The 25,278-nt window shown below is 47.1% G+C and overlaps 2 protein-coding genes and 1 long non-coding RNA gene across 8 annotated transcripts; 1 reads left to right on the top strand and 2 right to left on the bottom strand.

The window, feature by feature from the left end:
- Positions 1-4,129: 4,129 nt before the first annotated feature.
- LOC114865055 (uncharacterized) lies at positions 4,130-7,457 on the bottom strand. Its single transcript, XR_003787468.3, has 2 exons — positions 6,344-7,457; positions 4,130-6,193 (listed from the first exon to the last, which is right to left on the bottom strand). It is a non-coding gene; the product is annotated as an uncharacterized LOC114865055 (long non-coding RNA).
- A 430-nt stretch (positions 7,458-7,887) lies between these two features.
- arl3l1 (ADP ribosylation factor like GTPase 3, like 1) lies at positions 7,888-13,290 on the bottom strand. 3 transcript variants are annotated; one of them, XR_003787469.3, is made up of 9 exons: positions 13,189-13,288; positions 13,033-13,090; positions 12,920-12,949; positions 12,611-12,694; positions 12,426-12,461; positions 12,103-12,351; positions 11,874-11,972; positions 10,274-11,406; positions 9,494-9,631 (listed from the first exon to the last, which is right to left on the bottom strand). XR_003787469.3 is itself a non-coding variant. In XM_041072682.2 (6 exons), the coding sequence occupies exons 1-6, from the start codon at positions 10,333-10,335 to the stop codon at positions 8,219-8,221; spliced, it is 564 nt and encodes a 187-aa protein (XP_040928616.1). In that variant the 5' UTR covers positions 10,336-10,581; the 3' UTR covers positions 7,888-8,218. The 3 variants fall into 3 exon arrangements, 1 of the variants encoding a protein (XP_040928616.1); XR_008695978.1 differs by lacking the exon at positions 12,920-12,949 and having other exon boundaries at positions 13,189-13,290; XM_041072682.2 differs by lacking the exons at positions 11,874-11,972; positions 12,103-12,351; positions 12,426-12,461; ... (2 more) ...; positions 13,033-13,090; positions 13,189-13,288 and adding exons at positions 7,888-8,266; positions 8,343-8,528; positions 8,648-8,698; positions 8,839-8,955 and having other exon boundaries at positions 9,488-9,631; positions 10,318-10,581.
- Positions 13,291-13,585: 295 nt separating this feature from the next.
- Positions 13,586-21,875, top strand: rgs14b (regulator of G protein signaling 14b). 4 transcript variants are annotated; one of them, XM_029165813.3, is made up of 18 exons: positions 13,586-13,707; positions 13,873-13,957; positions 14,080-14,199; positions 14,726-14,920; positions 16,621-16,642; positions 16,781-16,932; positions 17,052-17,144; positions 17,794-17,937; positions 18,016-18,192; positions 18,275-18,356; positions 18,470-18,570; positions 18,670-18,882; positions 19,005-19,081; positions 19,316-19,442; positions 19,525-19,606; positions 20,302-20,354; positions 20,475-20,574; positions 20,916-21,875. In XM_029165813.3, the coding sequence occupies exons 3-18, from the start codon at positions 14,080-14,082 to the stop codon at positions 21,200-21,202; spliced, it is 2,025 nt and encodes a 674-aa protein (XP_029021646.1). In that variant the 5' UTR covers positions 13,586-13,707; positions 13,873-13,957; the 3' UTR covers positions 21,203-21,875. The 4 variants fall into 4 exon arrangements, with proteins under 4 accessions (XP_029021646.1, XP_029021647.1, XP_029021648.1 ...); XM_029165814.3 differs by lacking the exon at positions 13,586-13,707 and having other exon boundaries at positions 13,714-13,957; positions 19,008-19,081; XM_029165815.3 differs by lacking the exon at positions 13,586-13,707 and having other exon boundaries at positions 13,714-13,957; positions 20,475-20,553.
- Positions 21,876-25,278: the final 3,403 nt, after the last annotated feature.

The raw sequence follows: 25,278 nt of genomic DNA, 5'->3' as shown, positions 1-25,278 counted from the left end.
AGAGGACTAAGAGGGAGCGAGGATGGACGGAGGGAGTGGCGACGCGGTATAAAGGGGCGATTAGAGGGAAGGGGCGAGTCTAACGATTTACATCCTGACCTCGAGCCTCTTTGATAATAAAAATCCGATCCCCTCTGTGTGTGTGGGACAGCTGGTGTCCAGACAGTGACGAGGGGCCGAGCGAGCAGCCTCTGTGACATAAATATAGAAACACACACACACGGCCTCTGTCTTCGTCCTCCTGTGATGTGTAGCTGCTGCCTGTTCTGACCATTAGACTTCTACCCACTCACCCACCACGCGTTTCCTTAACAGACTGTTTAAGGTGATTTTGTTCAGGTTGGGGTCAAAGGTCAAACTCTTTGCTCTTATTTTTAAAGGTGTGAAATCTCATTCATTTTCCCACTGATGTATGTTTTTCATGCCTCCAGTTTTTTAGTATTGTTAATAAACCTCAGCAGAGTGTTTTATACCAGTGTGCTTTTATTTATTGGCTGATTGACCCACTGCTGAGAAACTCTAGGCTTGATTTCTGCATAAAGCCTTTTCACGTCACACTAGAAACGATGCCCTTTAACTTTATACTCGGCTGCCATTTTTAACTCAACTTAGTTTTTATTGAAGACTTTCTTTGTGGCAAATTGATTAATTGAACGCAGTGGGCGCCCGGAGGGACAAACATTTTCCTTATCCCCGTTGAGATTGGATATCGATTTTGCACCTGCCGTACTACGCGCTGCCACTATCCCTCAGTGGGGAGCCTCCTGGCCTTTGAGGGAAAATGTGGAGTCATCCTGAGTCACTGACAATCATCAGCAGGAGCACAATGGAAGCTGAATAGTTGCTGCCTATTAAGGTTTTTTTAAGTGTTTGTTTAGTGGAAAAAGCAATTGTGCCTCATAAAAAGAGTGCAGACTGGTGGGCTGCTTTTAACATAGGGGGTTCTTTTTTTGTGTGTCCCTGTCTCACGCAGAGTCTTGATGATTAAAATCAATCTGTCATTTTCAGTTTATTAAAACCTACTGCTTATACAACTCATAACAAATGGAGTTAATGCATCTTAATAATGCTCTCGTCTTGTAAATAACAGTAACAGGGCATGTCCTTCTGGCTGGCGCCGTCTCTGCCTGAGAGGCGACAGAGCCACAGATCTCATATAATTAGGGCACCTATGAATCCATTTGCCCTTCATGTGAAACCCAACTCATCTGGCTCATTAGATGAAGATCAAAACTCCACAGGTAACGTTCAGAGCAGCAAAGAAGGAACCGCGCGCGGCTTTTTATAGCTGCGCGCTAAAAGCGAAACGCATTAAAATTCAGCTGCATGCACAGAAGAAGTGGCTGCTCTGAACTCGCTTTTTCAGTCACAGGTGCCACTGGGAGGCCTGTTGGAAGCCACTCAGCCGAGGAGGCTTCTCCACAGCCTGAGCTGCAGTCCAGGGAGATGCTGTGAGAGTCTTCATGGCTTCACCCACCAGGTACAATGCAATGAATAATATCACATCAGACTGTATGCGAGGAAAATTAGTCTTGTCTGGTTTTGTCATAGTCCCTGCATTATAATAATCTGTTGTGTATCATCTTATTATGTGTGAGAAGGATTTAATACTAATAATACAGGATGTGTAATTGACTGCTGTTGTTTTACATCTTATTTGGCTGTTGATGAATTTAAATGATGTGTTTTGCACAAAACAAGCATCATAAAATGAAACACCGGGGGCAAAGAGCCAAATATTCTGGCGTGCACTAACTTGTGCGGGTCAAGATCCAACGCTTCCTTAAAGGTTTACCTTCAAGCACAAGCCAGGAGGGGAGCGAGTTCACACGGTGTCAGGCTTCAGACGCACAAACCAGATAACACAGCGAACGCGTTGAAAGCACTGCCATTCATTTTTATAAAAAGATACAGAATTTGTTTTCCCTCCGTGAGGGAATATGAGGAAGAGTAAAGGCCAATCACTACGTCGGGGGTCAGTGAGTCAGATGGAGAAGCGGATCCAAGACAGTTTCCCTTTTTCATGTTTTAACAAGTAAATCAGAGCAAATCTGAAGTAATATTGACATTTGTTCTTGTCTGAGACCTCCAACGTCAATTTGAAATTCAAAACGCTGAAATTGAATTGTTTGACGTCTCGATTTAACTGAAAATGATCCCATCGTGATTTGGTTTGAGTGGAGGGTGCAAATGTTTGCAGCTCTGGTAATTTACTGCTCTCGTCTCCAGTCAGTCACTGGAGATGATTATAAAGATCATAACTATCTATATAACTCATCAAGCCGACATATGCACATTAAAATATAGCATATACACAGTAAAATACATTGAAATACAAACATATTGGTCTATAGAAATTATATGATAGTATCAGATGGGAAATACATTATCGTTTCCTTTTATAAGGAATACAATAAAAAGAAACTGATCTAATTATGTGCAGGCTCCTTCTGCACTGGGAGCAGTGGGTTTCTGGCTAATGTTTTTTTTATTGAGCAGCTGCCAGGAAACCAGGGGACACTTAAAAGAGTCGCTCGTATGAGTAAAGTATGTTACTGCTGTTACCTGCAGACAGAGCCAAGCTTGTCTTTGGCCTGCATACAAAGCTGTTACTTCACTCTTTGTTCCAAAATCTGCCTGTTTTCTTCATGTCATGTTGATTCTGTGATTTATTAACAAATTTCTTTAAAACTATTAATCATGTATCATAGCTATGTAGTTTAGTACTTTGGAATATTCCTCCAAAGTGTTAAGTTGCTACATCCATTAGGATGGCGCTGCTAGCAGCAAGCTATTATCCACCGCTGAAGCTGGCATTTCAATGTTCTCCTCTTTTAGGTGGTAACAGCGCTAATGCAGTGGAGAGCAAACTAAAAGGACAAATGAGGCTCATGCCAGGGTGGGAGTCCATCATCATTCTGGGATGCACACACACACACACACACACACACACACACACACACACACACACACACACACACACACACACACACACACACACACACACACACACACACACACACACAGATCCGTATTAAAACGCTGCAGTTGAAAAGTAAAACATTCTAAAAAACAGCATGAGCTAAACTGAATTACGAGGCTGCAAATAAAAGCCTGGGCAGTGAATCAAATCAGGGGCCCATTCTACCAACACTTACCATGCATGAAATGAGCTGCTAATTAGCTTGTAATCAGACAGTGCAGCTCTTGTGAGCCTAATGGGAACCCATTTGCAACTGAGAGTGTTTTCCAGTGCATTAGCAAAACACCTCCCTCCTCTCTTTTTTTACTAACAAATCAACTCAAGCCTGTATATAGCCACAACTTCTCTAATGTCGATTCTTATATCACACTGCGTGTAGAAGCCCCGAATTAGTCTCCATTTTAACCGCCGCTTGTTATTTGCCACTAGCTTCTGTTTTCCTACATGTTGTCATTATTTGTGAGGTTGGAAGCTGCTGATGTTTAAGTGTGGTCTGTCTGTTGGCCGGAGGGGGCACGACCTGGTGCCGGAGCTAAACAGAGCTCTCATACGGGCTGTTTGAGCCCCGGGCTGCGTTTCATATGTGCGATCCGCTCACTTGTCGCTCTGCATTATGCAAAGATGCTCGGAAGCCCTTCCTTCAGAGTAGCAGCACCAGATCGCCGAGCGCCTGCAGACTCGAGATGAAAGAAACAGATGCTAACGCGCACCGTCTCGCACATTATTTCTGTCTCGCTGTGCGTGTCGGCGCAAAGGACGTCCAGTGAGCTGGAGGAGGAGGAGAGCGTGGAGATGTCGGATGGAAAGACCAGATGACCTTCAGCACAGAATGAGTCTGCTGTGAACACCTGTTGGGATGTTTTGCCTCCTGGCTTCATCCTTTCAGCTCAGTTCAGTTCAGGCCTTGGTCTGATGATGGACTCATAAAAGTTGGTGTCAGTCCTCAGTTTTCTTGATGCTACATGTCCTGCTCTTTGTTGGTACCAAAGCCACTTACTGGTCTGTGTTTGTGCCCAGTCAGCGTTATCGTGGACTGTTGAGCAAAAACCTCTTTTAAGGTCTTGGATAATGTCTTTTGATCGAGTCATGAAGCACTTTTACAAACAGACCAGAATTTGTCCTACTTAAAGAGAAAAGGGCCAGAGACACACCTGATTCTCATTTTATTTACTGATGTTAACTTCCTCTTCAAATGAATCATTTTACAATGTTTTGTGCAATTCATTTGTTCGTGTGATTGGATTTAAAGTTGTGTCCTATTTTATGTAATTTTGCAGAAATAAAATAAATTCCAAAGTGTTCAAAGGCTCTGGTTTTGTCCTATCCACCTTTTATTGAACATATACCGGTCTGAAAAAGAACATTTCAGCTTCAACTGCTCTTTGAAGTAGCGTTTGAACATTATCTGTTATCTGAAAGGTGGATGAAATAACGAATGAACACGCGGGAAGAAAAATAAGTTCAAAGTGACGGCAGAAAGGAGAAGCCGGCTCTGCAGCGCCACCTCTGAGCCTGATACGCCTCGAAGGGACATCATTACTATCAAAGTCAGAGGTCAAAGCAGTCACCATGGCAACGACTCCCACCACGCTGCATTCATGCGCACATTATGACAACATGCAATTATTTGTAATTTGCCGTCGAACATATGAATCATCCTCGGCTCTCTTCTGTTCAACGCTGAACTTTTGAGTTAAGCAGCGGAGCTCAATTAAAAGCAGCAAATGCGTAAGATGCTTAAAAGTATAAACTGCGCCACGTCGCTTAAAATCCATGTTATCTTCAAATGGTGCAGAACCTACATAAGACCCAAGACTCAGGCTGTAATCTGCGTTAATGGAGGATTTGGGGCATTAGCATCAGATGGAAAACACATTTCTGGATCTAAGAGAAAATATATGTAATAATACGCTGCAGTGTTGTGGCTCTGGGGAGTCAGCACACTTAGTATTCGGAGTAGATAATTGCAGCTTGCTTGTTGGTTTGCCAGTCTAGTTTATCAGTGGCTCTGACTTTGAGGCGGCACATGTAGCGATAACGCCGCCAGGATGACTCCCTGAGGTCTCGGAGGTTTCCGAGCAGCTGATTACAGGTGCCAATCTCAAGGAGGTAAAAGTGAATCATTTTTCATCAGGGAACTTTGTCTGTTGAAAATCTGCCACCTGCCATTTTAATCCCCTCCATCAGAGGAATTATGAGCAGATGTCTGTCGCTCTTTCTGCCTCATCAGCCATTTTGATGTCCCAGCATCAGTCTCTGGTTTTGTTTCTTCTTGAAAGCGAGACCCCCTGCAGAGGACAGAGGACAGAGAAGGACGAGGACCCAGCGACTCCTTGCTTCGCCCGGGACACTGTGCTCCTCTGTCCTGCTCCTTCATGTCGCACGTCTGAGTTCATTGTTCGGCATCAGCCCGGTGCACAGCACAATGCGAACACTTGTCGGCTCGGTGGAAATAAAGAGAGACAACTGCTGAGTCATCTGTTATTGTCTGTCTTGTCACTCAAAATCAGTTGTTCACACTCATTTGCATATATTTCACACTTAGGACATAGTTGTGTGTCATGTTTGAAATAAGGAGTGTGTGTGTGTGTGTGTGTGTGTGTGTGTGTGTGTGTGTGTGTGTGTGTGTGTGTGTGTGTGTGTGTGTGTGTGTGTGTGTGAGAGTATTTATCCCCATTAAATCAAACCTGAACCCTCTGCTGGCACCTTTGGACCAGTCAGCTGTAGTTCCTTCCTGCCACACACACACCAGACGCCACTTCAGCGTAGACATTGTTAACACAGAAACAGTCGGCCGTCAGTCTTTGTGTCAGACCGTGTTCCGCACTGATGGGTTTTCCGACGAGCTGCCGCGATACGTGGCATCCTCCGGCTCCAGGCTGCGCCCAGCGCCCGTGTCTTTGGCTGCGGAGGCGGTGGAGCAGTGGATGCAGGCGGCGTAGAGGAAGGCCACCAGGAGGAGGAGGCAGACCACGCAGAAGACGACCACCACCAGGACGCTGTGCGCCTGCATGTGCAGCTCCCCCCACGGGGGGCTGGCGGTCCGGAGGCTCGCTGGGGTCCCTGCAGCCGCCGAGTGGGGAACTTCTGTCATGATGGGAATATGGCGTCCTGTGGGTCAGCCACACTTTAAGGCGACGGCCACTTTTACGTTGGTTTATCACAAACAGAGGAAGAAGTCGGTGTAATGACCTCTAATGACAAATAAACCTGTGGAACAGGAAAGAAATAGCCTCAAACTACCGGCCTTGATCATCTTTAACATTCTTAATGTTCAGCTTCATTATTTTTGTGACCAGCATCATCGCGTCCTGTTTACGAGCAGCAGGTTAATTATGCTTCACACTCTTTTGTTCCTACCCGTGTTGCCGCCGCGCTGTCGTCCACTCGCTCTGCTGGCCGGTCTTTTGATGAGCGGAGCTCGGGAAATGAAAGAAACGGAGGAACTGGAGAGGGAGGGCTGGACGAGGACGAGAGGCGGCTGGCGGACCACGAGTAACAGGGCGGTCGCCATGGCAACGCCGGCTGACATCATAGCACCTTAGGATTAGGTGTGCAACATCAACAAACTCAAGTGATTTGTGGGTGTGAATTGTAATTATTATCCTTAAATGATGCACATTATAATTTATTCATATTCTTCTGAACCTGTGCAGGAAAAAAGTAACTGCCTTGACTAAATCCTGTGTGAAATGAGACTGTGTCAAATCCCTTATTTGTGAGGAGCCTCCTGATGAGCCGGGTGTTAGCCAGGCTCTCTAACACTGCCACCTGTTGGCAGAACAGGCAGCGCCGAAGACCACGATGCAAAATGCAGACTCATTTCCCCCGTCACTCGGGCTCCTTCGCCGTCTGGTCCCTTTCAAACAGCCACAACGATCCTTTAGTACAAACCGTAATTGGTCCCACACCCCCTGCTGTGCTCCCTCAACAGGAGCTGATGCCTAAAAAATGTTTGAGGCCTTGCTCCAATTTTTAGTCCCCATGGAGACGCTTCAATTATTCTACTGATATTCAGTCATTTTGTTAACACATTCAGCAAGTAAATCACAAAGCTGTTTTTCCCACCGAACCACTCGCACAAACGCCAGACCCTAACCCTAACCGCCAAAGACAATAAAATAAAAAAAACTGCTCATTAGCATAATTTCACATTGAGGAGGACTCACAACAAATCATGCCAGCTGATGTGATTATGGAGCGCTTTCAGATAGTTAATTACAACTCCGCATCGCGGAGACAAGCGCTCCATTAAATCCAACTGCATCTGAGAGGAGCCAAAAGATGGAGCGGCACACGCGAGGCGACGCCAAGGTCAAGCTGAAGGTCAAATAAGCGGCCGCGCGGGCCCTTAATCCCGAGGGGCTCCAGCTGCTGCACGTGGGGATAAACGAGGAAATCGTCCGCAAATCAATAACCTGAACCACCTTTTCTGAGCGTCTCAGACGGCGACGAGGGTTTTTTTACATCAACGTTTCCCCCACACGAGGCAGGCGGCTGGTGTTTGTGCTCACAGCTGGACGGGAAGATGCTCCACCTCCATGAAGAGGCTCCATGACGGCCCCTCACAGACGCAGCACTGGGAGGCGCCTGCGAGTCCCCGAATTAACATGTGAAACGAGCTGATTGGGAGACGCGCCTGCCGATCATTAGTCGGCCTCCCCGCGTGCCGTTTCCTGCGCTGTTTGTTCTCTCCTGCCTGGAAGAGTTGATGTCTCGCTGTAAACTCTCCGCTCTCACACGCTGGTGTTTTTGTTATTCCCTCTCTGGCGTCGCACATTCCGCATAGTTGTTACTGTGGTGTGAAGGTTGTTCTTGGCTTTTAATAACAGTGTGTTTCTCTTCTTATTTGTGCATTTACGCCATGTTTGGAAAAAAAAGTGACTACAATAACGCAGAGGAAGCAGAATTGACTAATTATTTTACTGTCAAAAACACTCGCTCTGAACTGACAACATGTTCTACACAGCTACCCACAGATTCACCTGACATGGATCATTAGAACAAAGGGAGGTGCACAGGAAATTTATCAACCTAGTGTGTAATTGTAATTTCCATTTAATCTGTTCCTGTTAAATTAACTATGTTGTTAAAATGATTTAATTTGTAAAAATGACCGTGAGAGGAACATTTCACCTCCGCAGGTGAAGTGTTTTAATATTAAATTAATTCAAACATTTATTTAATGCTTTAGGTGACGCTGGTTCTCGGTGAGACTTGGGTCAAGATGCTGCTTCACTTCTTCTTGTTCACAATGTTGTTACAGATCCAGTTCATGCCGTCCTGTGGAGGAAGACATGCAGATGAGCGGTGCGTAGAGCGATTCTGTGTCATAAAGCAGGCGGCGAGTGGCTCTGACCTGAACTCCCTCCCCGGACACGGCGGAGCAGGCCTGGATCTGCCACTCGCGGTCCCGGTACGTGTGCAGGTTGAGGCCCTCAGCGATCTCGCTGGCCGGAGACGCTGTGGCCAGATCCTGCTTATTGGCAAAGATGAGCACGGGAACGCCCTTTAGGTTCTCCTCGTCGATCAGCTCCGACAGCTCCTGCGCACGGACACATCGCAGGCCGGACAGCGGCTTGGATGTTATTGTTAAGCACGTGCAGAAATGACACTGATCTGCGCTAAAGGCTAATTTGACACAGCCAGGAACTAAAAGCTCACCAGGCCCGTCTCCTCAAACCGCTTCTTGTCTGCACTGTCAATAACGTAGATCTGAAAGAACAGACACAACTTTGATCTGAATACAATTTAAAAGGTACTTTCATTCATATTTATACCATCATCATCAAATTCATTAGTGTTTGTAATAAAAGTCTGAGATTAGAGTCAGACTTAACATCACGTTTCCTCACCAAGAGGTCTGTGTTCTCCAGGTACTTTTTCCAGAAGGGTCTGATTTTCCTCTGGCCTCCGATGTCCCACACGTTGAGTTTCATGCCGTGTGAAGCCACGCTCTTGATGTTGAAGCCCTGCAGCGAAGCACAGATCTGGAGTCAGTGCCGCGCTCATCCGGCCTCCCCTTCAGCTCCCGGACGCAGCGCAGCGCCGACCCCCTAATCAGCTCATTCATTACGCGCCGATGCACTAGAACCCAGGTGTGTGTTCAGTCAGTGCGGTTCCTCGACTTCATTCTCGTTACCTGTGGGCAGGCGTTTACGAGGAAGCGGTCACTGTGTTAATCCGCGGGCGTTTTTCAGTTGGCGAGATTGTATAAGAGCTGAGGGGCAAATGTGGGGACGAGACTGGAGGGATCAAGGCTGATATGTTGACCTGTCCAGTCTTATTTAGGATTGTTGTGACCATGCGCTGCCTCACTGCATCCTGCTGCTTTGTGTCTGTCTGGTGAGATGAATGCAGGGGTGTGAGCTAATCATATCAGAGGGGAGATAATCACACGGGAAGAAAGCGTGCACGTGCGCTGTACGAGCCGTTCTTCCCCTTTAGAGCGTAGCCCGCGTGAGCGTTCGAGCCGGTCTGGGTCTGAGTGTTGCTGTGCTCCACCTGTGTGGGCGTGATGGTGTTGACGTCCTCCGAGGCCAGGCTCTTCAGCAGCGTGGTCTTCCCGGCGTTGTCCAGCCCCAGCAGCACTATCCTGACCTCCTGCTCCGTGGATCCCTTCAGCTTCTCAATGACAGAGAGCAAGCCCTGCAGGGGGGAACAGCAGCCCACACAGACCCTTCAGGACTTATAATAGGCCTATAACACTAGAGGGCAGAATCGAAACGCAAGAGCTATTTACTATTTATTTTATATAAAAAATTAGACGTGAATAAAATGAAATGAACATTTTGCACAGACCCCCTACTCACTGACTGACTCACTGACCTCCTTTCTAAGTTCAGATAAAGCTCCCCCTTACGTGTGCTCATCCTGCCCTGCCAAGCTGCCAGCCAATCCCGGCCCGGCTTTCCTGGAGCTACCTCTGTTCTGGAAGAATTAATCTGCTGCCGCGTTAGAAAACAACCGGTGTTGATTAGGGCGCCATTCATGTAATGATGCAACGTTTAATGTGATTAGTCTGAGGGGAGGTTGCACAACTACAGGCTGTGGCTCTAAATATGGGATTCACAGGTTTTACAGTATGTGTAACTACAAGTGCATCAAAGGCTGAAGGTCTGTTCTGACCTATAATCATATATTATACTGTAGGTCACAGACCCACACATACAAACAGACATGCAACAGAATTTAAATGAATCTATTCGTAGTAGCTGAGGAGGTCTGATAATTGATAGGCACCTGTACGACTCATATCTGTACGACATCAGCAGCAAACATTGTGCTCACCCTTTGTTTTATCGAGTCCTGCTCTTCCAGATCAAGGAACTCACCTTTTGAGCTTCTCCCATGGTGGCTTGTTTCCTGTGGCTTGGCTGGGAAACGCTGCAGCTACATTCTCCGGTCACGCGCACCGACCTGCATGAGTTCTAGGGATCCGCCAAATGCGCCCTGGCCTTTGTGTTTTCCCTCGGCTTCCTCTGTAAACGTGGTCGGGTCAAGTGCTACGTGTGCATGTGATCGTAACGTCTACCTAGGCGTCAATTGGTCGTCGGTGTCGCCGTGAAATTAGCCAGGAAGGAAGAGGGGGAGGGTGCATGGGACTGGGATTAGGAGGCCAGAATTAGCCCCAGTCATCCATGCAAAGGCCCCCCCCCCTCCTTTGCTCATCTCCCCATCTCCACTTTGCAGTGGCTTTACCTGGATTATCCCTGAGCCACCTGCTACACGAGGAAGCTACTACAAAATAAAAGCCCCTCACACATTCACGCACATTGATATTATTAATGTTACGCTGGGAGGGGAATCAAGATCAGAAATGCTGCCATGTGTCAAAGGGGGACGTGCTGACAATTATTGACAATTCTCACTAATCTTAGCACAGAAACTTGAGAGGATTTACATTGTGTTGTTTGGCATGTCTGTGTCATGAAGGTCTGCCAGATCCCATGTCTCTCCGTCTCTCAGAGTTCAATGGGAAGCATTATCATCCCACATATCCGTTACATGGCAGCTGCTACAAGGCTGCTCTGTGCAGCGTTCAGCGGGATTAGTTGGAGCGCTTTTGCCCCCCGTCTGGATTAAAACATGTCCAGGCCCTTTTCCTGAACTGATCGCTGGTCAGCCAGCGAGTGCAGTTATGAGGCTGTGTTACACAACGGCTCCACCCTGGTGTGGAGGAGTCCGCTTCATAAGCCTGTACTGTGACTCCATCCGATCAGCACACAATTACTCCAGAATGCAGCGATTAATGACATTTTATTCCTATTGCAAATACTATGACAGCTGATTATGCAACTCTGTTATTACGAAGTAACTGTAGATGTGATTGCTTCTTATTTAGGTCTGTCGTATTGTGAATGGCGCTTGGCCGCCGCTTTGCCCAATCTGTTCCCTCTGCTTCCTCCTCTCTCTGTGTTTAGCTGCAGAGACACATAGAGGAGGTGTCACCATATATATATATATATATGCAATGATAGTGTTCACACCAGGCAAATATTAAAGGAATATGTGTAGAATAGTGTAACACACAATGGCTTTACTCCGTGTTTGTGCTGTGAATTTGAAGCTGGAGTCATTTTAACATGTTGTGTCTAATGTAACAAAGCTGTCCTGCACATTTTGCTGTTATTTTTATCCTGATCCAGCTCGAATTCATTTGCTTGTACAACTTGTATTTGCATACTAGATTTGCAAACTTTGACTTGTCTGTGCACGTCTTTCAGAGCTAGATCATTGTTTTTCATCAGCTTCATATTCTCATCAGCGCTGACAAAAGTGTAAGCATATTTAAAACACTGTGCATGTTTGTACACTAGGAACATCAGAGGATACGCTGTGTCTTTATTCTCTCCAGTAGTAGCGCAGACGGTCTAAACAGGGTTCTTACCGTTGTCTCTTTTCAGTTTGAACTTCATGGCCAGACCCATAATCAGAACCAGAACCAAAGCTGCAACTCCACAGACCACCAGGATGATCACGCTGTTGTCTGCATGAAGATGGAGGATGGAGAGGATTCCACACACATCACAAGTCATTAGATGTTTATATCTGGTGTCAAAAGGCACAGTTTACATGCTTAACTAAAGTTTGTCTGCTGCTGTGTGAAAAGAACTTACTGGGCACAGTGAGAGAGTACTGGGCAGAATAACTGCCACACACGCTGTCCACAGAGCAGTTGTACGAGCCAGTAGCAGATGAAAGCACATTATTGAGAACAAGGTTGCTGTTGTTTCCACCTTTCTTTACTCCATCCTTGCTCCATCTGAACGACAGATCTTTATCAGGAAGGTTATTGACACACGTTAAATTGACGCTGTCACCCTCCTTCGGGTTTGAATTGGAGCTGGTGATATTCACAGAGAATTCTGATGGGCAGAGGAGATATTTATGGCGAGGAAAATAAGAACCTACGGCATTTTAAAATACTGTCAGAGCGCACCTTTTCTGCAGCTTGATGGAACAGATGCTAGAAAAGCTAAGGAAAGAAAAACAAATCAGAGATGTTTTTGTGATACCGTAGTAACCACGCTGCCCATTACTGTGGGCAATTACCTATGATACCATTTGTAAAATAATAGTATTTACATTGCAAACAAAGGAGAAGAAACTATAGTAGTAACTAACCTGTAATGGAAACAGCTAAATTTAAGCACGATACACAAACTTGTGGACACGATGGATCTGGTTTTAGGCACAATGCACACAGATCTATACAGGAAAAACAAAAATGTAACATAAAACATTTACAGTAACATTTTCTTTTCATTTTGCTTCAGTTGTTCAACAGCACAGTCCAACAGACATGTACTGTACATTTACCGACACAAAACATGTTAATGCTGTGTTCTACAAATAAAGTGCCTTGCTTATTGCATAAAGTAACATCAAATTTAAGCATAATTTATTATTTATTATTAAATTTGTTGTTTTTACCATCAGAAGCACAATCAAGGCAAACACCGGCTGAAATGATAAAATTTTGAGTAGGTGAACTTAAAAAGTAAATGCAGTGTATGTATGTGTGAATATGTATATGTACTTCTTACCTATAAGAAGATGACAAAGCAAAAGACCTACAGATGATATTGTTTTCACATCCATCGTCTGCGGAAATTAATTCAACATAGTTTGGGAAAAGCATTTTAAAAAGAACAGCACAGTCATAGTATTAGAAAGCTAAAAACAATATATTATTTTTCTACCTGTGGTGTCGTCTGCTCGTACAGTTGTGTCCTGTTCTGCTTTGCCTAACCCAGTAGTGTTTGCATTGAAAAAAGCTCGACGGTACCAATCATAAACACTGATACTGATGCAAATCCAGTCTTTCCAGGAAGTCACTGAAACACATCAGTGTTTGTTTGTAGGTGGAATTGGGGACAGTTAAGTTGCTGTATGCGGTTCCTTAGTATTTCAATTATGGGTTTTTAGCATTTCATAATGAAAGAATAGTCCGTTATCAGCAAAACAGAAGGATACAAATATAAACCAGACAAGGATTCTGGACACATTATTTAATGTGACCCACAACGTTAGTGGATTATAACCAAGTTGTGACTAGTACCGATGTCAGACTGGGCCTTTATTCCCACAGTGGCCAGTAGAGGGAGCTGCTGGTATTTCTAAACGGTTACACAAGCCTCTGCGTTGAAGAGGCCGGGTGTCAGTAAACCCATCACGCGCTCAGCCCTTTATTTCTAAATGCACACCTGCCTGCGCTGAAGGTAAAAGGTGTCCCATGGAGATGGTTGGTTTGTTCATTCAAATCACCTCTGAGTCGCTTTGCTGCTCTATGATATTTATTAGCCGTGTTGCAACACCACATGGAACATTCAATTTGGTTTTATTTGGCTGCATGCAGCGCTTTGCTTACGGGATGTGTGTTGCAGGCCACGCTAGCAGGTGCTAAACAGAGCGCTGACCAGGCACGTGCGCACCTGAATCGCTGCTCCGCGCGCGCGTGTCCGGACCAAGGTAATCAGCGGAGACAGCTGCTCATTAACTTCCTCGCGTTGCTGCTGACTTTTCCCAGCTTAGCGCTTAACTCCTGGCTTGTTTGTTGTTGTTGTTGTTGTTGTGTGTTTTTTATTTTGTAGATGTTGACTTTCAGAAGACTTTGTCACAGGTTCACGCACCTGGCAAAAGCAGCGGCGCGAAGGCAATACATGGAGTATGACAAAGGGTGCACAGTCACCAGAGGCACAGCGACGGTGAAGGTTCGACACACACACACACACACACACACGCACGCACACACACGCAGATAAAAAGCGGATGCGTTCATATCTCTGTATCTCTAACTATGCGCACAGACCGCTGTGTAGCTGCTGCATAGTTTGATCTCAAACCAGATTAGTGCAATAATACTGGCCGCATGTTGACAATGGTTTATGATGCGTGTCAGATATTAATTTCAGCTCCCCAGGTCTGTTTTAGTTACACTAAACAGTATAGAATGATGAAAAGTGGTTTGAGTCTGGTTTTATATGACTGCAGTCTTAATGAACTGCCATGTCAAAGCAGGCTCCATGAGAATAAAGCTGTTGCTGCGCGTTTCCGTCTGGCTTTTTAACAATGGCTGACCTGCGTCAGTAAGTCGCACACTGACTGTACATCAAAAGCAGAATGAGTGCGCCTGTCTTGTCTGTGTTCCCACATCACAGTGTTTCTCAAGACGCAGGCTGAGAACAGTTTGATCATAGTAACCATACTTCCTCTTTTGCGGCTTGTTGCTATGGTAAGACTTCCCTTCCAGGCAGGAAGTCACAGGAAGGCCCAAGTGAGTGTTTGAGTGTGCATCATGTTTGGGTGGAGCACTTCGCTGTGTCCTCATCGCAGCGTGCGCGTCGTGGAAGAGCTCTGCTCCCAGTCCGGTGTGTGGTCGGCGCCGCCATGGCCAAAAGGGGCAATGCGTTAGGGATTCCTGCTGGCATCATGGTGAGTTCGCGCCGTCTGGGTCGGGCTGCTTCGGTTCCGTTCTGTAGGCGACGGGCCCGTTTCTTAGAAGGATAAGCTGCTGTATTCTCGTACAGATTCATAAGGAGACAAATATCTTTAAAACACAAACTTTTTGTGACTTTTTAACTTCTGCACTGACAGCCAGGTCATGGGACCTAGACATCGGAAGAGCCCCTTCCTGTGTTGGCTTATATTGTCCATCCTCTCTGCGCTGCTGTGTGAGGCAGCAGTTGGATCCCACTGCAAACAGACTGGGCCTGTCTGAATCACAGGAGGGAACCAAGTCATGTCTGTCTGTGTGTAGACTGAGCTGACTTGAGTCTGCTCCTTCTGAGATGATTGCACTTCTTAAAGCTGAATGAGGGAAAGTGTCCGCAGTGAAGTAGATGCAGAGCAAACGTGGATGATCTTGTCCACTTTGGGGTTTGCAGACACTCCTACTCATCTGCTGCCGTTCTCAGAGCAGACCCAAACCTATACGATGGAGATGAGATTATTGTTTCAGCAAAACTGTGAGAGGTTTCGACTCAGCTTCCCCTGAGAAGTGTTTTGGACGTGTTTTGCAGCGTTGTCGTATTCTGGGCGACAGTTTTTGAGCAAACGAGTGGAGGTGGAGTCACAGCAGGGCCTGCACCTGCAGAGGCAGACCTATGTCTTATCTGGTCACACGTTGAATCGCTGAGAGCTGTTGTCAAGAGTTAACGTATCAGACAGTGACACTTTATTTCTGCAGCACTATATAAAACAGATCACTGGTTATTTCTTTAGCGACGACCTGAAGTTGTGGTAAAATTTGTGTTGTAGCTGCGGCCCCTCGTCAAACCAGGTCGCTAGACGTCCGGTGAAAACCACGAGTTGATTCATAGTGTTAGATTTCACACATATGGAGCTGAAGATACATATTTGCACTGAGTGAGCAGGTTTGTCAAATGTAGATCAAAGCAAAATAAAATCGGGTTACTGAGATACTGGTCGGTGCCAAGAAGAATATAATACATCAGGACAGTATTAATGGTCCTTGATAGTGTGTTAGTGCTGTAAAGGTGAACCCAGTGCACACTGAGCAGGACTCACTGACACATTTAAACCCTCATTCACACGTGTGAGCAGTTGTGGAGTTGGAGCCCGTGTGTCTGTGGACTTTGGGAGGAACCCCTGAACCTCCAGGACGCACATGAATGCAGCCCTGGAGTCGTATCTACGCCTTCATGCAGCCGTGGCCGTCAGCACGGCGTGTCCCAGTGAGCTCAGACTTCAGCGTGTAACTGCTTGAATTCTAACAGACAGAACCCGTATGTTTTTGACGCCGAAAGCTGAATGAGAGCTTTTGGCGTCAGTGTCACAACCACTTCCTGTGGAGGCAGCCTTGGATGATTGCACTACACTGACAGAGGAGAAAAACAAAAAGCCTAAAACGCAGCTGTTCACATTTCACTTCTCATGTCTTTAGCACTGAAAGCACACAGCAAAGCCGCAACTGCTTGTAGTTTTTTACCATTACTTATACTATAGTTTAATTTTGTAAGTTAATATTTTTTTAAGTCTCTTTCGTAATTTGCATTTATCCCAGGTTTCCATAGATGAGCTGTTCAGGGTGATCTCAGTGAGGCGTGGTGCATTTTATCAGATGTTTTCTTAGGTTTGTGTTTTACCGCCCTTCTCTCTTTCTGTCTTTACAGATCCAGGCAGTGTCAGATGGAGGTAAGCGTAAACACGACGTGCACGCGTCACATTTCTGCAGGCCCAACGTGTCTGTGCACGACGGGGGAAACTATCTGATCACTCTCATTCTTGCCTGCGCTGATAAATGGGCGTGTTCGTGTCTGACTGCGTTTGTAGAGTTGAACATGTCCGCACGAGGCTGCGGCGGCAGCAGCTCCAGCCTTCCTGGGACTCCAGGCGGGGAGTCGGGCCCCGCCAACGGCGTGCTGAGCTGGGCCGTGTCCTTCGAGAAGCTGCTGGAGGACCCCTGTGGGGTCTCCTACTTCACGGTGAGTCGCACTCGACGCATGTGCTTGTGCTTCACGCCGGCGGCTCCAGTAGGTGAGCGCTCAGCGTCTTACCACGGTACTTGCGCCCTGTTGCTCACTCATTGTGTGTGCCCTCACAGGCCTTCTTGAAATCCGAGGTGAGCGACGAGAACATTTTATTCTGGCAAGACTGCGAGAAGTTCAGGAAGATTCCAGCCGAGTCGTCGGACAAGGTACGATGGCAACTTCCATGGTGCATTAGCGTAACTGTCACCTGTGATTCATGTTGGTGTGCATGGTCCTTCCCCCTTTTATAAGGAACGCTTCATTGTTGTTTTTTCCTGAATTCATTTCTGCAGTTGTAGTCAGCAGATAAATATAAAGTGAGGGGAAACTGTTGTAGTGCTTGGCGCCTACAGTGCGCGACTCAGTTTTATTTAAGTCAGTGAGAGGCATTAATAAGCAACGGGTACGTTTCCTGTTGATGTCAGTGCGAATGGAGCAAGCGTTCATACTTGTTTCTGTCATTAAACAGAAGTATATGTGAAACTAGAATGAAGCCCACATTAACCTATAATAGCTTTAGTTTTCTTCCTTTTGGTAAAATACATAATAGAAGTGTAGAAGTGGTTGAGACAGTCTATATTAGCCATGTTTCTTTCCATGTGTTAGATAAAGGGTCGATTACAGCAGGCCCCCGTGGGAAATGGGAACTCAGGCAAATGTTTAGGGGCGTAGACCTCACTGTGACATAACCAAAGGACATAGTAAGAAATGAATCATTGGACTTCACGCTTGTTGATTCATAATCAATTGGGAAACAGCCTTTAGTCCATGTCCAGTCATCAGGATGATTCAGTGTGATGTGCCTGCCGTTTCCAGCTGAAAGCTGCAGCCCAGACCATCTACAACACCTACCTGTCTGACAGTGCTCCCTACTCGGTCAACATCGACGACACGGCCAAGACGGAGAAGAAGGACCTGGAGAAGCCCACGCCTGACATGTTCAACAAGGCTCAAGCACAGGTCGGTTGGTTCAGCCGTGCGCTGGTAGACTGGTCCCTGTCTGCGTGTTGTACTGTAGCCGCCTCTCTGCTCCGTCAGATATTCAAGCTGATGAAGATGGACAGCTACAGGCGCTTCGTGCGCTCTCCTCTGTACCAGAGTTGCACTTTGGCAGGTGTGGAAGGCAAACTCCTACCTCAGTTCTCTAATGAGCCGCTCCACACTGGATCATGGGAGGACGTGGCCGACAAAAGCCCCTCATTCAGCAGCAAAAAGGTGAAAGGACCCGAGGGAAGCTGCGTGAGTTACTGTTTCAGTTTAGCTGTGGCACAATAAACGAGCTGAGTGTCTCGAACAGAACAAGAAGTCCGACTCGAACAGCCTGCCAGGTGGGAAGAGTGCCTCGGAGAAACAGGAGCACAAAAGAGGATCCTGGGGAGGTAGTGCTTGTCAAAGTGTAGATGCTGTGCTGAGTAAAGCCTTGATGTATCAACTTCAACACAATGTCCCCTTTCCTCTGTTTTCGTGCTTCTCCTACCACTGATAACAATAGATATGTCCAACACCCACGGCTCAGCCTCCGGAAAAGAGTCCCACATGGCAGTGAAGTCGACCAGCAGCGTGGAGCTGGGCGCCCTCTACAGGCACATGGAGGTCAGTGCAGGATGTCTGTAGTGTAGCTGCTGCTGGTTCAGCAGGCAGACTCTGCCTTAAAGTTCATTTTCAGTCCAAGGTCTCGTCTCCGTCCTGCAGAACGGCAGGTCGAGCCCTCGCTCTCCTGATAAGCCTGGTGGCAACCGCGTGGCGTTCGAGGGGGGCTACTGCTGCGTGTACCTACCCGACGGCAGCGCCTCCCTCGCCCCCACGCCTGCCGGCCAGCCCATCAGGGGCATGCTGGCAAGCCTGTGTGAGAAGAGGGGTTTCCCACTCAAAGACGTCGTCATCTACCTTCAAGGCAAGGACAAGGTGAGAGCTCGTGAACGTGGACCACCGCCTCCTTCCTGTTCCTCACACAGTCGCTCCAGGTTGTAAAACCGTTGTTCAGTGTTGACTCTTCTCTGTGTGATGCACTGGTCCTGTCTCCACAGCAGCCCCTGTCTCTGGACCAGGACTGCTCTGTGCTCAGAGACCAGCAGGTCCTTCTGGAGCTCAGAGTGACATTTGCGTGAGTGGCCAGCAGTCGTCCACGCCAGCAGTCACTTAACACTAAACACTGACACTGTTCAACATTTAGGTTGTTCTATTCATTGCGTAGGTTATCGGATCATTTGGATTTCCTCCTCATGCTTCGTGGTGACAGATTTCTGTGTAACTGGAGAGTGCATTACTATATGTCGTGATTCTTCAGCCATGTGCCTCTGCTTCTGACCCAATGTGTGTGTGTATGTGTGTACTTCAGGCTGGACGTTGCCTTTACTGGTAAGACGACAGGGATTGTGGCAAAGTCTAGCAAGACCCTGCAGGAGGCTCTGTCTTCTGTGCTGCAGAAGCACCATCTTAAGCCACAGGACACTGTGGTTACTATGGTCAGTGTGTGTTTAAAGTCTTTACTGAGGCTTTAGTTATGGAACCAACTGAATGACGTGAAGTCTTAATGTTTGGTTTCAGGTTGGGAGCAATGAGCCTGTGAACATGAGCGGTAATGTCTTCAGACTGGCCAATAAGACGCTGCGGCTGGATAAAAGCAAAGGTTAATATGCCCGACCTTTAAATATCAGTGTTTAGTGGAACGTGGGCCAGAGGACATCACGTTTATGTCCGTCTGCTGCTTCCACTGAGCAGCCTCGATGTGACACCAAATGTACTTTTCATACAGACTCACTCGCCACAGTTGATGATGTGAGTTCTTTGTAACTGCTGAATGTTCCTGGATGCACATTATTTTTTTAGTTGACAGTTTTTTTTTTTTTTTTATACTTCCTGGAAAGAGTTCCTTTTATTTCTTGGCTCTTACTCGTTTTTAGTTGGCGGAGAAGACAAATACTTTCTAATGACAACTTTACTGCCAGTTTTTTTTCTTTGTCGCTGAGTGTTGCTTCCTCTGATACTGTGTGTGTGTGTGTGTATCTTGGTCTCTTCCTTCTCTTCTGAGAGGTTGACATGTCTGAGTCCATTTGGTTTGTTGACTGCTGTGTCACTTTGAGTTCACCCACCTCATTTCCCAGCTTCTGAAAGAGCAGAACTGAATTCCCTTTGGATCAGTGCTCCCTGGCTTTAGGAGGAGGGGAATGGATTCAATTAGCTTGGCTGTGCTCCAAGAAGATCGATTTAATTCCTGTCAAGAATATTTTGTCTGCTGGCTGTTGTCAGTGTTTTACACAATGGACTACTGTAGTTAAAGCACTTTTGTTCCTGCTGCTTAAATCTGATGTGTGATTCTAACAGGAAAAGACCAAAGCAGCACCTCCAAAGGCAGTGGTTCTGCAGCAGCGTCACAGGTGAGTCATCTCAAAGGAAGGTCAGCAACAGTTGCTAGACTGTTTAGTTTAGTTACTGAAATGTAAAAAGCGGACTGTTGTTTCCTGGGGTCGTAACCCTGGGATGTGTTTTGGTCGCAGGCAGGAACGGCGAGTGGAGGAGGACTAGAGGCCCGACCGCCATCACAATCGGACAGAACCAAGACTCAGCCCAAGCCCAGTAAGAACCGCGACATGGATGGTAGGACACCTCAGCAGCATCTAGTTGGGTCAGACAGTACGGCCACAAGACACCAAGCATCAGCAGAGGAGTCTGTAGCAACACCAGTGTATGGGTTTATAATGGTGCACAGTCTCAACCCATTTGCTGGGAAGGTTCATATGTTTATACTAAATCTAGTGCTAACATGGAGTTTCTCATTTAAAACTATAAGAAATAATTGCAGCATGAATCAAAGATTGAGTTTATATTGTCTAAAAACACAAGGTTCAAGATCCACAGAGTAGAGAGCGTGAACCCGAGGCAGGTTAACTGTTTAAAAGTGTTTTTTTTGGCCTAACGCGATGTTCCCACGGCGTCAGGGTTTCTGGACATGCTGACGAGGGCCCAGTGCTGCAGGGTGGACGACCAGCGAGGCCTCCTGACCAAGGAGCAGCTGGAGGTCCCGTCGTTCCTGCAGCTGCCCCCGGAGAAGGAGCCGAGCGCGGAGCCGAAAGAGGAGCCCGGTACCAGCGGCTCCTCTCCCCCAGAACCCAAAGAAGAATCCGAGAGCAAAACATCAGAGGCTTCAAAAGCAGCCGACGTGGCGAAGAAGCCCGCAGACTCTGCTGAACCCAAATCTAAAGACTTAAAGGAAACAACAGTTTGAGAGACTTTTCCGTGTGGCATGGACAGAAACATGATTAGAAACTCATGGTCCCAGTCGTGTCAAAAGACCAAAACTAATTTTAGACCCGAATCGTCAAGCACTTTTTAAAACGGTTTACTAATAAGCTCAGAGGCAGCAGTGTGCTACCTTCTCTGCTACTCATACTTTGCCTCTTGGTGGGGAAAAATGTAAAGATGAAATTTGTAGCAAGCATTTACAGTGTCACTGAAAACACTACACATGTTAATGTGAAAATGTTTGCTATGAATTGTTTAACGTAGCCGAGAAAATGGCGCTGGACCCTCACTGGAATGGATCGAATCGCTTCTCGCTGACGTCTGAGCTCGCGTTGCTTCTATTTCTTGCATCCTGCTTCTCTTTGAACTCTAACCTCTGCACAGGAACTACTGACTGCCAGGAAGCGGTTTTTGTAGAAAATTGCACACCTTTAAACTTGTATTCTTCTTCTTACTGCTTTCATTTTGTTCGCTCGCATGCTGTTTTCATACGTTTTTGTGTGTTTGTGGTGCTGGAATGCACTTGGTTTGCCGTGATGGCACTTTGAGAAGCTCCTGGTCACGTCCGGGTCACCTCAGAACAGAGGTAATGGAGAACCGTGATGGTTGAAAAAGTCTCGCAGGGTGTGTGTAAAGAATTAAAGTGCTTTCTATTATCTGAGCCTTTCTGTCTTTTCATTGTTGGCAAATATTGGACAAAATAGCTTTTCAGTCATAACAAATGTTTGACATTAACGTTAACTGTTGACATTTCTGTGTGCATGGTGTCAATTGATTAAAGCATCCATTCACGTGAATGTGCTTTATGCTTGTAGGTAAACCTCCCTTCGAAATGCTGTCATGTGATGATGTCATTGTAGTTTAGCGATGAGGACGGCTGCAGACCTGTGATTGGCTCCTTGGCGAGCGGCTGCAGCCAATGACCTGCCTCAAACTGCCTCCCGACTTGTTGCTGGAAGGTGTCTTCCTCCTGATGGAGCCTGGGTGGAGTTCTGTGGGGCATGTTTGCCAAACAAGCTGATGAGTCACGGGCGGCTTCATTAAGGCGCGTGACGTCAGCGGCGTGCCTACTCCAGCGCCACCCGCGTGCATTAATGCGCGGCGCACGCTACCTGTTTGTCCCGCCCACAGCTCTGGACGCGGCAGCATGCCGCGCTGTGATTGGCGCACCTGGCGCCATGTGTCCGCCCGAGCACGAGCGCCGCGTCGGCGGAGCGATGAATGGGCAGAGAGGGGTGTGCTCTCTCATAGCGGCAGTGACATGAGGAGAGCCAGCTACTCCGCTGCACGGCTGCTGCACTGAGAGGAGGCGAGAGCAGGAAGAGGGGAGGCAAAGGAGGTGAGCGTCTCGTTTCCCCCCAGGCGTTTCATTAATCATCCCTGTGCTTGTGCGTCCGCTGGATGTGTCTGTCTGCCCCCTGTTACGCCTGCCATTCATTCTCTCCTGTCACATTTCTGCCCTTGATTAAATGTCCTGCGCAGCGTGATGATGAATCACATCTCATTTTTTAAGAAGCTCATTTTTATTTAGATGGAGTGTTTCCTCTGGCTCTGCCTTGTCATGCGCTGCTTTATCTTCTCTGGCTGCGCGTTGTATTACAAACAGATTTGAATATCTGAAGTGTTCATATTCTGTAGTCGATCTTCTGCTAATGGCAGCGCTGAGTGATGGCCGGGCGTCTTTGGGAATCCTGCAGATGAATGCATAAGTGGTGTAAAAGCAAAAGCCATCAATCAGATCAATGTCTGCAGCGGAAGACGCCGCTCAGCCTGTGGAGGACGGACGCTCCGCTCAGGTGAAGTCCACATGGCTGAGCTGTGCCCCTGCAGGAGCAGCTGTGCAGCACCTGAGCTCAGCCCATCTGCATCTATTACAGGACATAATGTCCTTGCGACTGTAGAAGTCGTCATGTGCGTCCTGTTTGGGCTGAACACGCACATTAGAGCCTGTGAGAGTCTGTAATTACCGCGTTGATCCATGAAGGCAGCTCGAGACGTCATTCATTTCCAGCAAGGTGTCACTGAATGAACGGATGCTCATTGAGGGACAGCAGAGCCGATCTAGATGCGCTTTCTCCAAACAGTTTCACACATGAGCCCAAGCTGGAGAAGCTCCTGAAGCCTCTGCTTCTGGGAGTTAATTAGTGTTGACCCAACGCTGAGAGAGAGGCCGGTTCCGCTCTCTGCTGGAGATACGGCTTCTAATCTCAGGAACAGATTAAATGCTGTTATTTAACCTCTACTTGAGATTTAACATCCTCCTCTTGCCGCGTGAGGAGAGGCGGAAAATAGCTGAAAAGACCGTGAGGCCGACTATTGTGCGCGTCCATTCTTGCAGAAGGACTCCTTGAGTAGCTTTCACGGTGAAGTCCTTGATGATGCTTTTGTGTGCTGGGCCGTGCCCCTGTCCACGCACTAATGTACGGCCGTTTTGTGCGTTTGTGCGTGAATCTCCTTTGTGTCCTCACCACAGAGAGAGGGATATAGCGTTTCTGGCCGTGTCACTCGACTGTTGTCGGCTTGTTCATGTGGATTAATGAATGGAGAAGTGTTCCCCAAAGCCAAGGGCCTTTTCTAGCTCTCCTGTGAAGGAGATGCACTTCTGCCCACTTCGGCACAGCCTGTCCAGGCCTCCCCATCACTTTGTCTCTCCTACAAAGGGAGGATTCCTCAGAGCCAGGGTGACAGTAGCAGAGGGGGAGACGTGGTGGAGCGAGCAGGGAAATCATTTCTCATTTAGGTCATTTCCCTCGGTGAGCTGGTCGGAGAGAGCACTCAGGACTCGCTGAATGCCTGCCCTGCCCAGATCACCCCCCTCTGTCCCTCAAAGGGCCGTAATGCACATTGTAGAGTAAGTGCATGGAGTGCAGGCACGTTTTATTTCCCTGGGTGTGCCCACTGAACCAGCACCAGCGTGGTAATAGGCCCAGAAGAACGGGCTGGGACCTGGGAGCGCTCCAAAACCTCCGTCCCGTTTTACGTCCGTCCCCCCGGCTCGCTGAGCACCAGATAAATGGTGCAGGTAGGATTTCTAAAGGATGCACGTGGCTCCACCCTGACTGCTGACGTCAGGCGTCACAGTGGCTGAGTGAGCTCCCATTCATTGCGCATGAGCTTGGGACTGATGTTACCTGTGGAGCCTCGGGCTGCGATGGAGAGCAGGGTGGCGGATCATTCGCTGCCATTTGTCTTATGTTCACACTGAGCTCATTGTCGTCAACATACTCAGTTATTATCTTCACTGCTTTACACATTCCTAATTATTAGTTGTTACATGTTATCAATAAACGTATGTCAATCAGCTGGTATGCTTAAGTAAAAGCACCGTTACTTTGAGTTTCACTGAAGATATTATCAGTGTGTGTGATTCTACTTGTGTATGTGTAACATTACTCAATGGCATCTTTCCGGCTCTTAAATGTCTTGTACATTTAACCTCAGCTCAATAGAAAATCAGTCAACACTCAGATTTGATTTTTTTTATCTTATCTAACTGGTCAAATGTCAGAGAGACTTTCAGGCAGAATGGAAGCTATAAAAATCAATCTCTTGCAAATTGACCCAGACCCAGAGGTGTTTTGTTCCTCGGCCTCTGGGGAGCCTGACAGCAGCTGGCTCTGACTGCAGACCTCTGTTCTGTGCAGAAGGAGGGTTTCCGTTCCTGCTTGTGAGTGAGCGTATTTCCAGTTCCGTTACTTCTAGCCTTCTTTTTGACACCTTTTTAATACATCTACATTTCCCTCTGGCCTCTCACAAATCAGCCAAATAAACATTTACTGCCTGGCAGGAGAGATAAGGTAACATCCATAATTATAGGATCTGCTTTTTGATTACACAAAATCGCTTTCAGCTGAACAAGATGTTTTGTTATTTGTTACATTTTGCGCTCACCAATCAGAACAATTGGAATAATTAAGACCAAAGGCATCGACCAATGAAGATGGTATCAGCGATGGCCGTGGGTGAGTCGCCATCTAGTGGAGCAAAGTGAGAGCTGCATAGTTGTTAGCGCTCCAGGATAAAATTCTGGAAAAAAAAATTATTCTAGCCTCTCTCTAA

The sequence above is a fragment of the Betta splendens genome, chromosome 10 (genome assembly GCF_900634795.4).
Source record: "Betta splendens chromosome 10, fBetSpl5.4, whole genome shotgun sequence".
Lineage (NCBI taxonomy): Eukaryota > Metazoa > Chordata > Actinopteri > Anabantiformes > Osphronemidae > Betta > Betta splendens.
Note: the sequence above shows the minus strand (reverse complement) of the source record. Positions and strands in the feature narration are given on the sequence as shown.

Excerpts from the sequence above, each read along its gene's own strand:
- arl3l1 (XM_041072682.2), bottom strand. Across the intron at positions 8,699-8,838 it reads TGGAGAACACAGACCTCTTG|ATCTACGTTATTGACAGTGC; the intron begins GTGAGGAAACGT and ends CTGTTCTTTCAG. Across the intron at positions 8,267-8,342 it reads TGTCCGGGGAGGGAGTTCAG|GACGGCATGAACTGGATCTG; the intron begins GTCAGAGCCACT and ends CTTCCTCCACAG.
- rgs14b (XM_029165813.3), top strand. The coding sequence starts at position 14,080 with ATGTTGACTTTCAGAAGACTTTGTCACAGGTTCACGCACCTGGCAAAA. Across the intron at positions 17,145-17,793 it reads CAGCCGAGTCGTCGGACAAG|CTGAAAGCTGCAGCCCAGAC; the intron begins GTACGATGGCAA and ends TGCCGTTTCCAG. Across the intron at positions 18,357-18,469 it reads CAAAAGAGGATCCTGGGGAG|ATATGTCCAACACCCACGGC; the intron begins GTAGTGCTTGTC and ends TGATAACAATAG.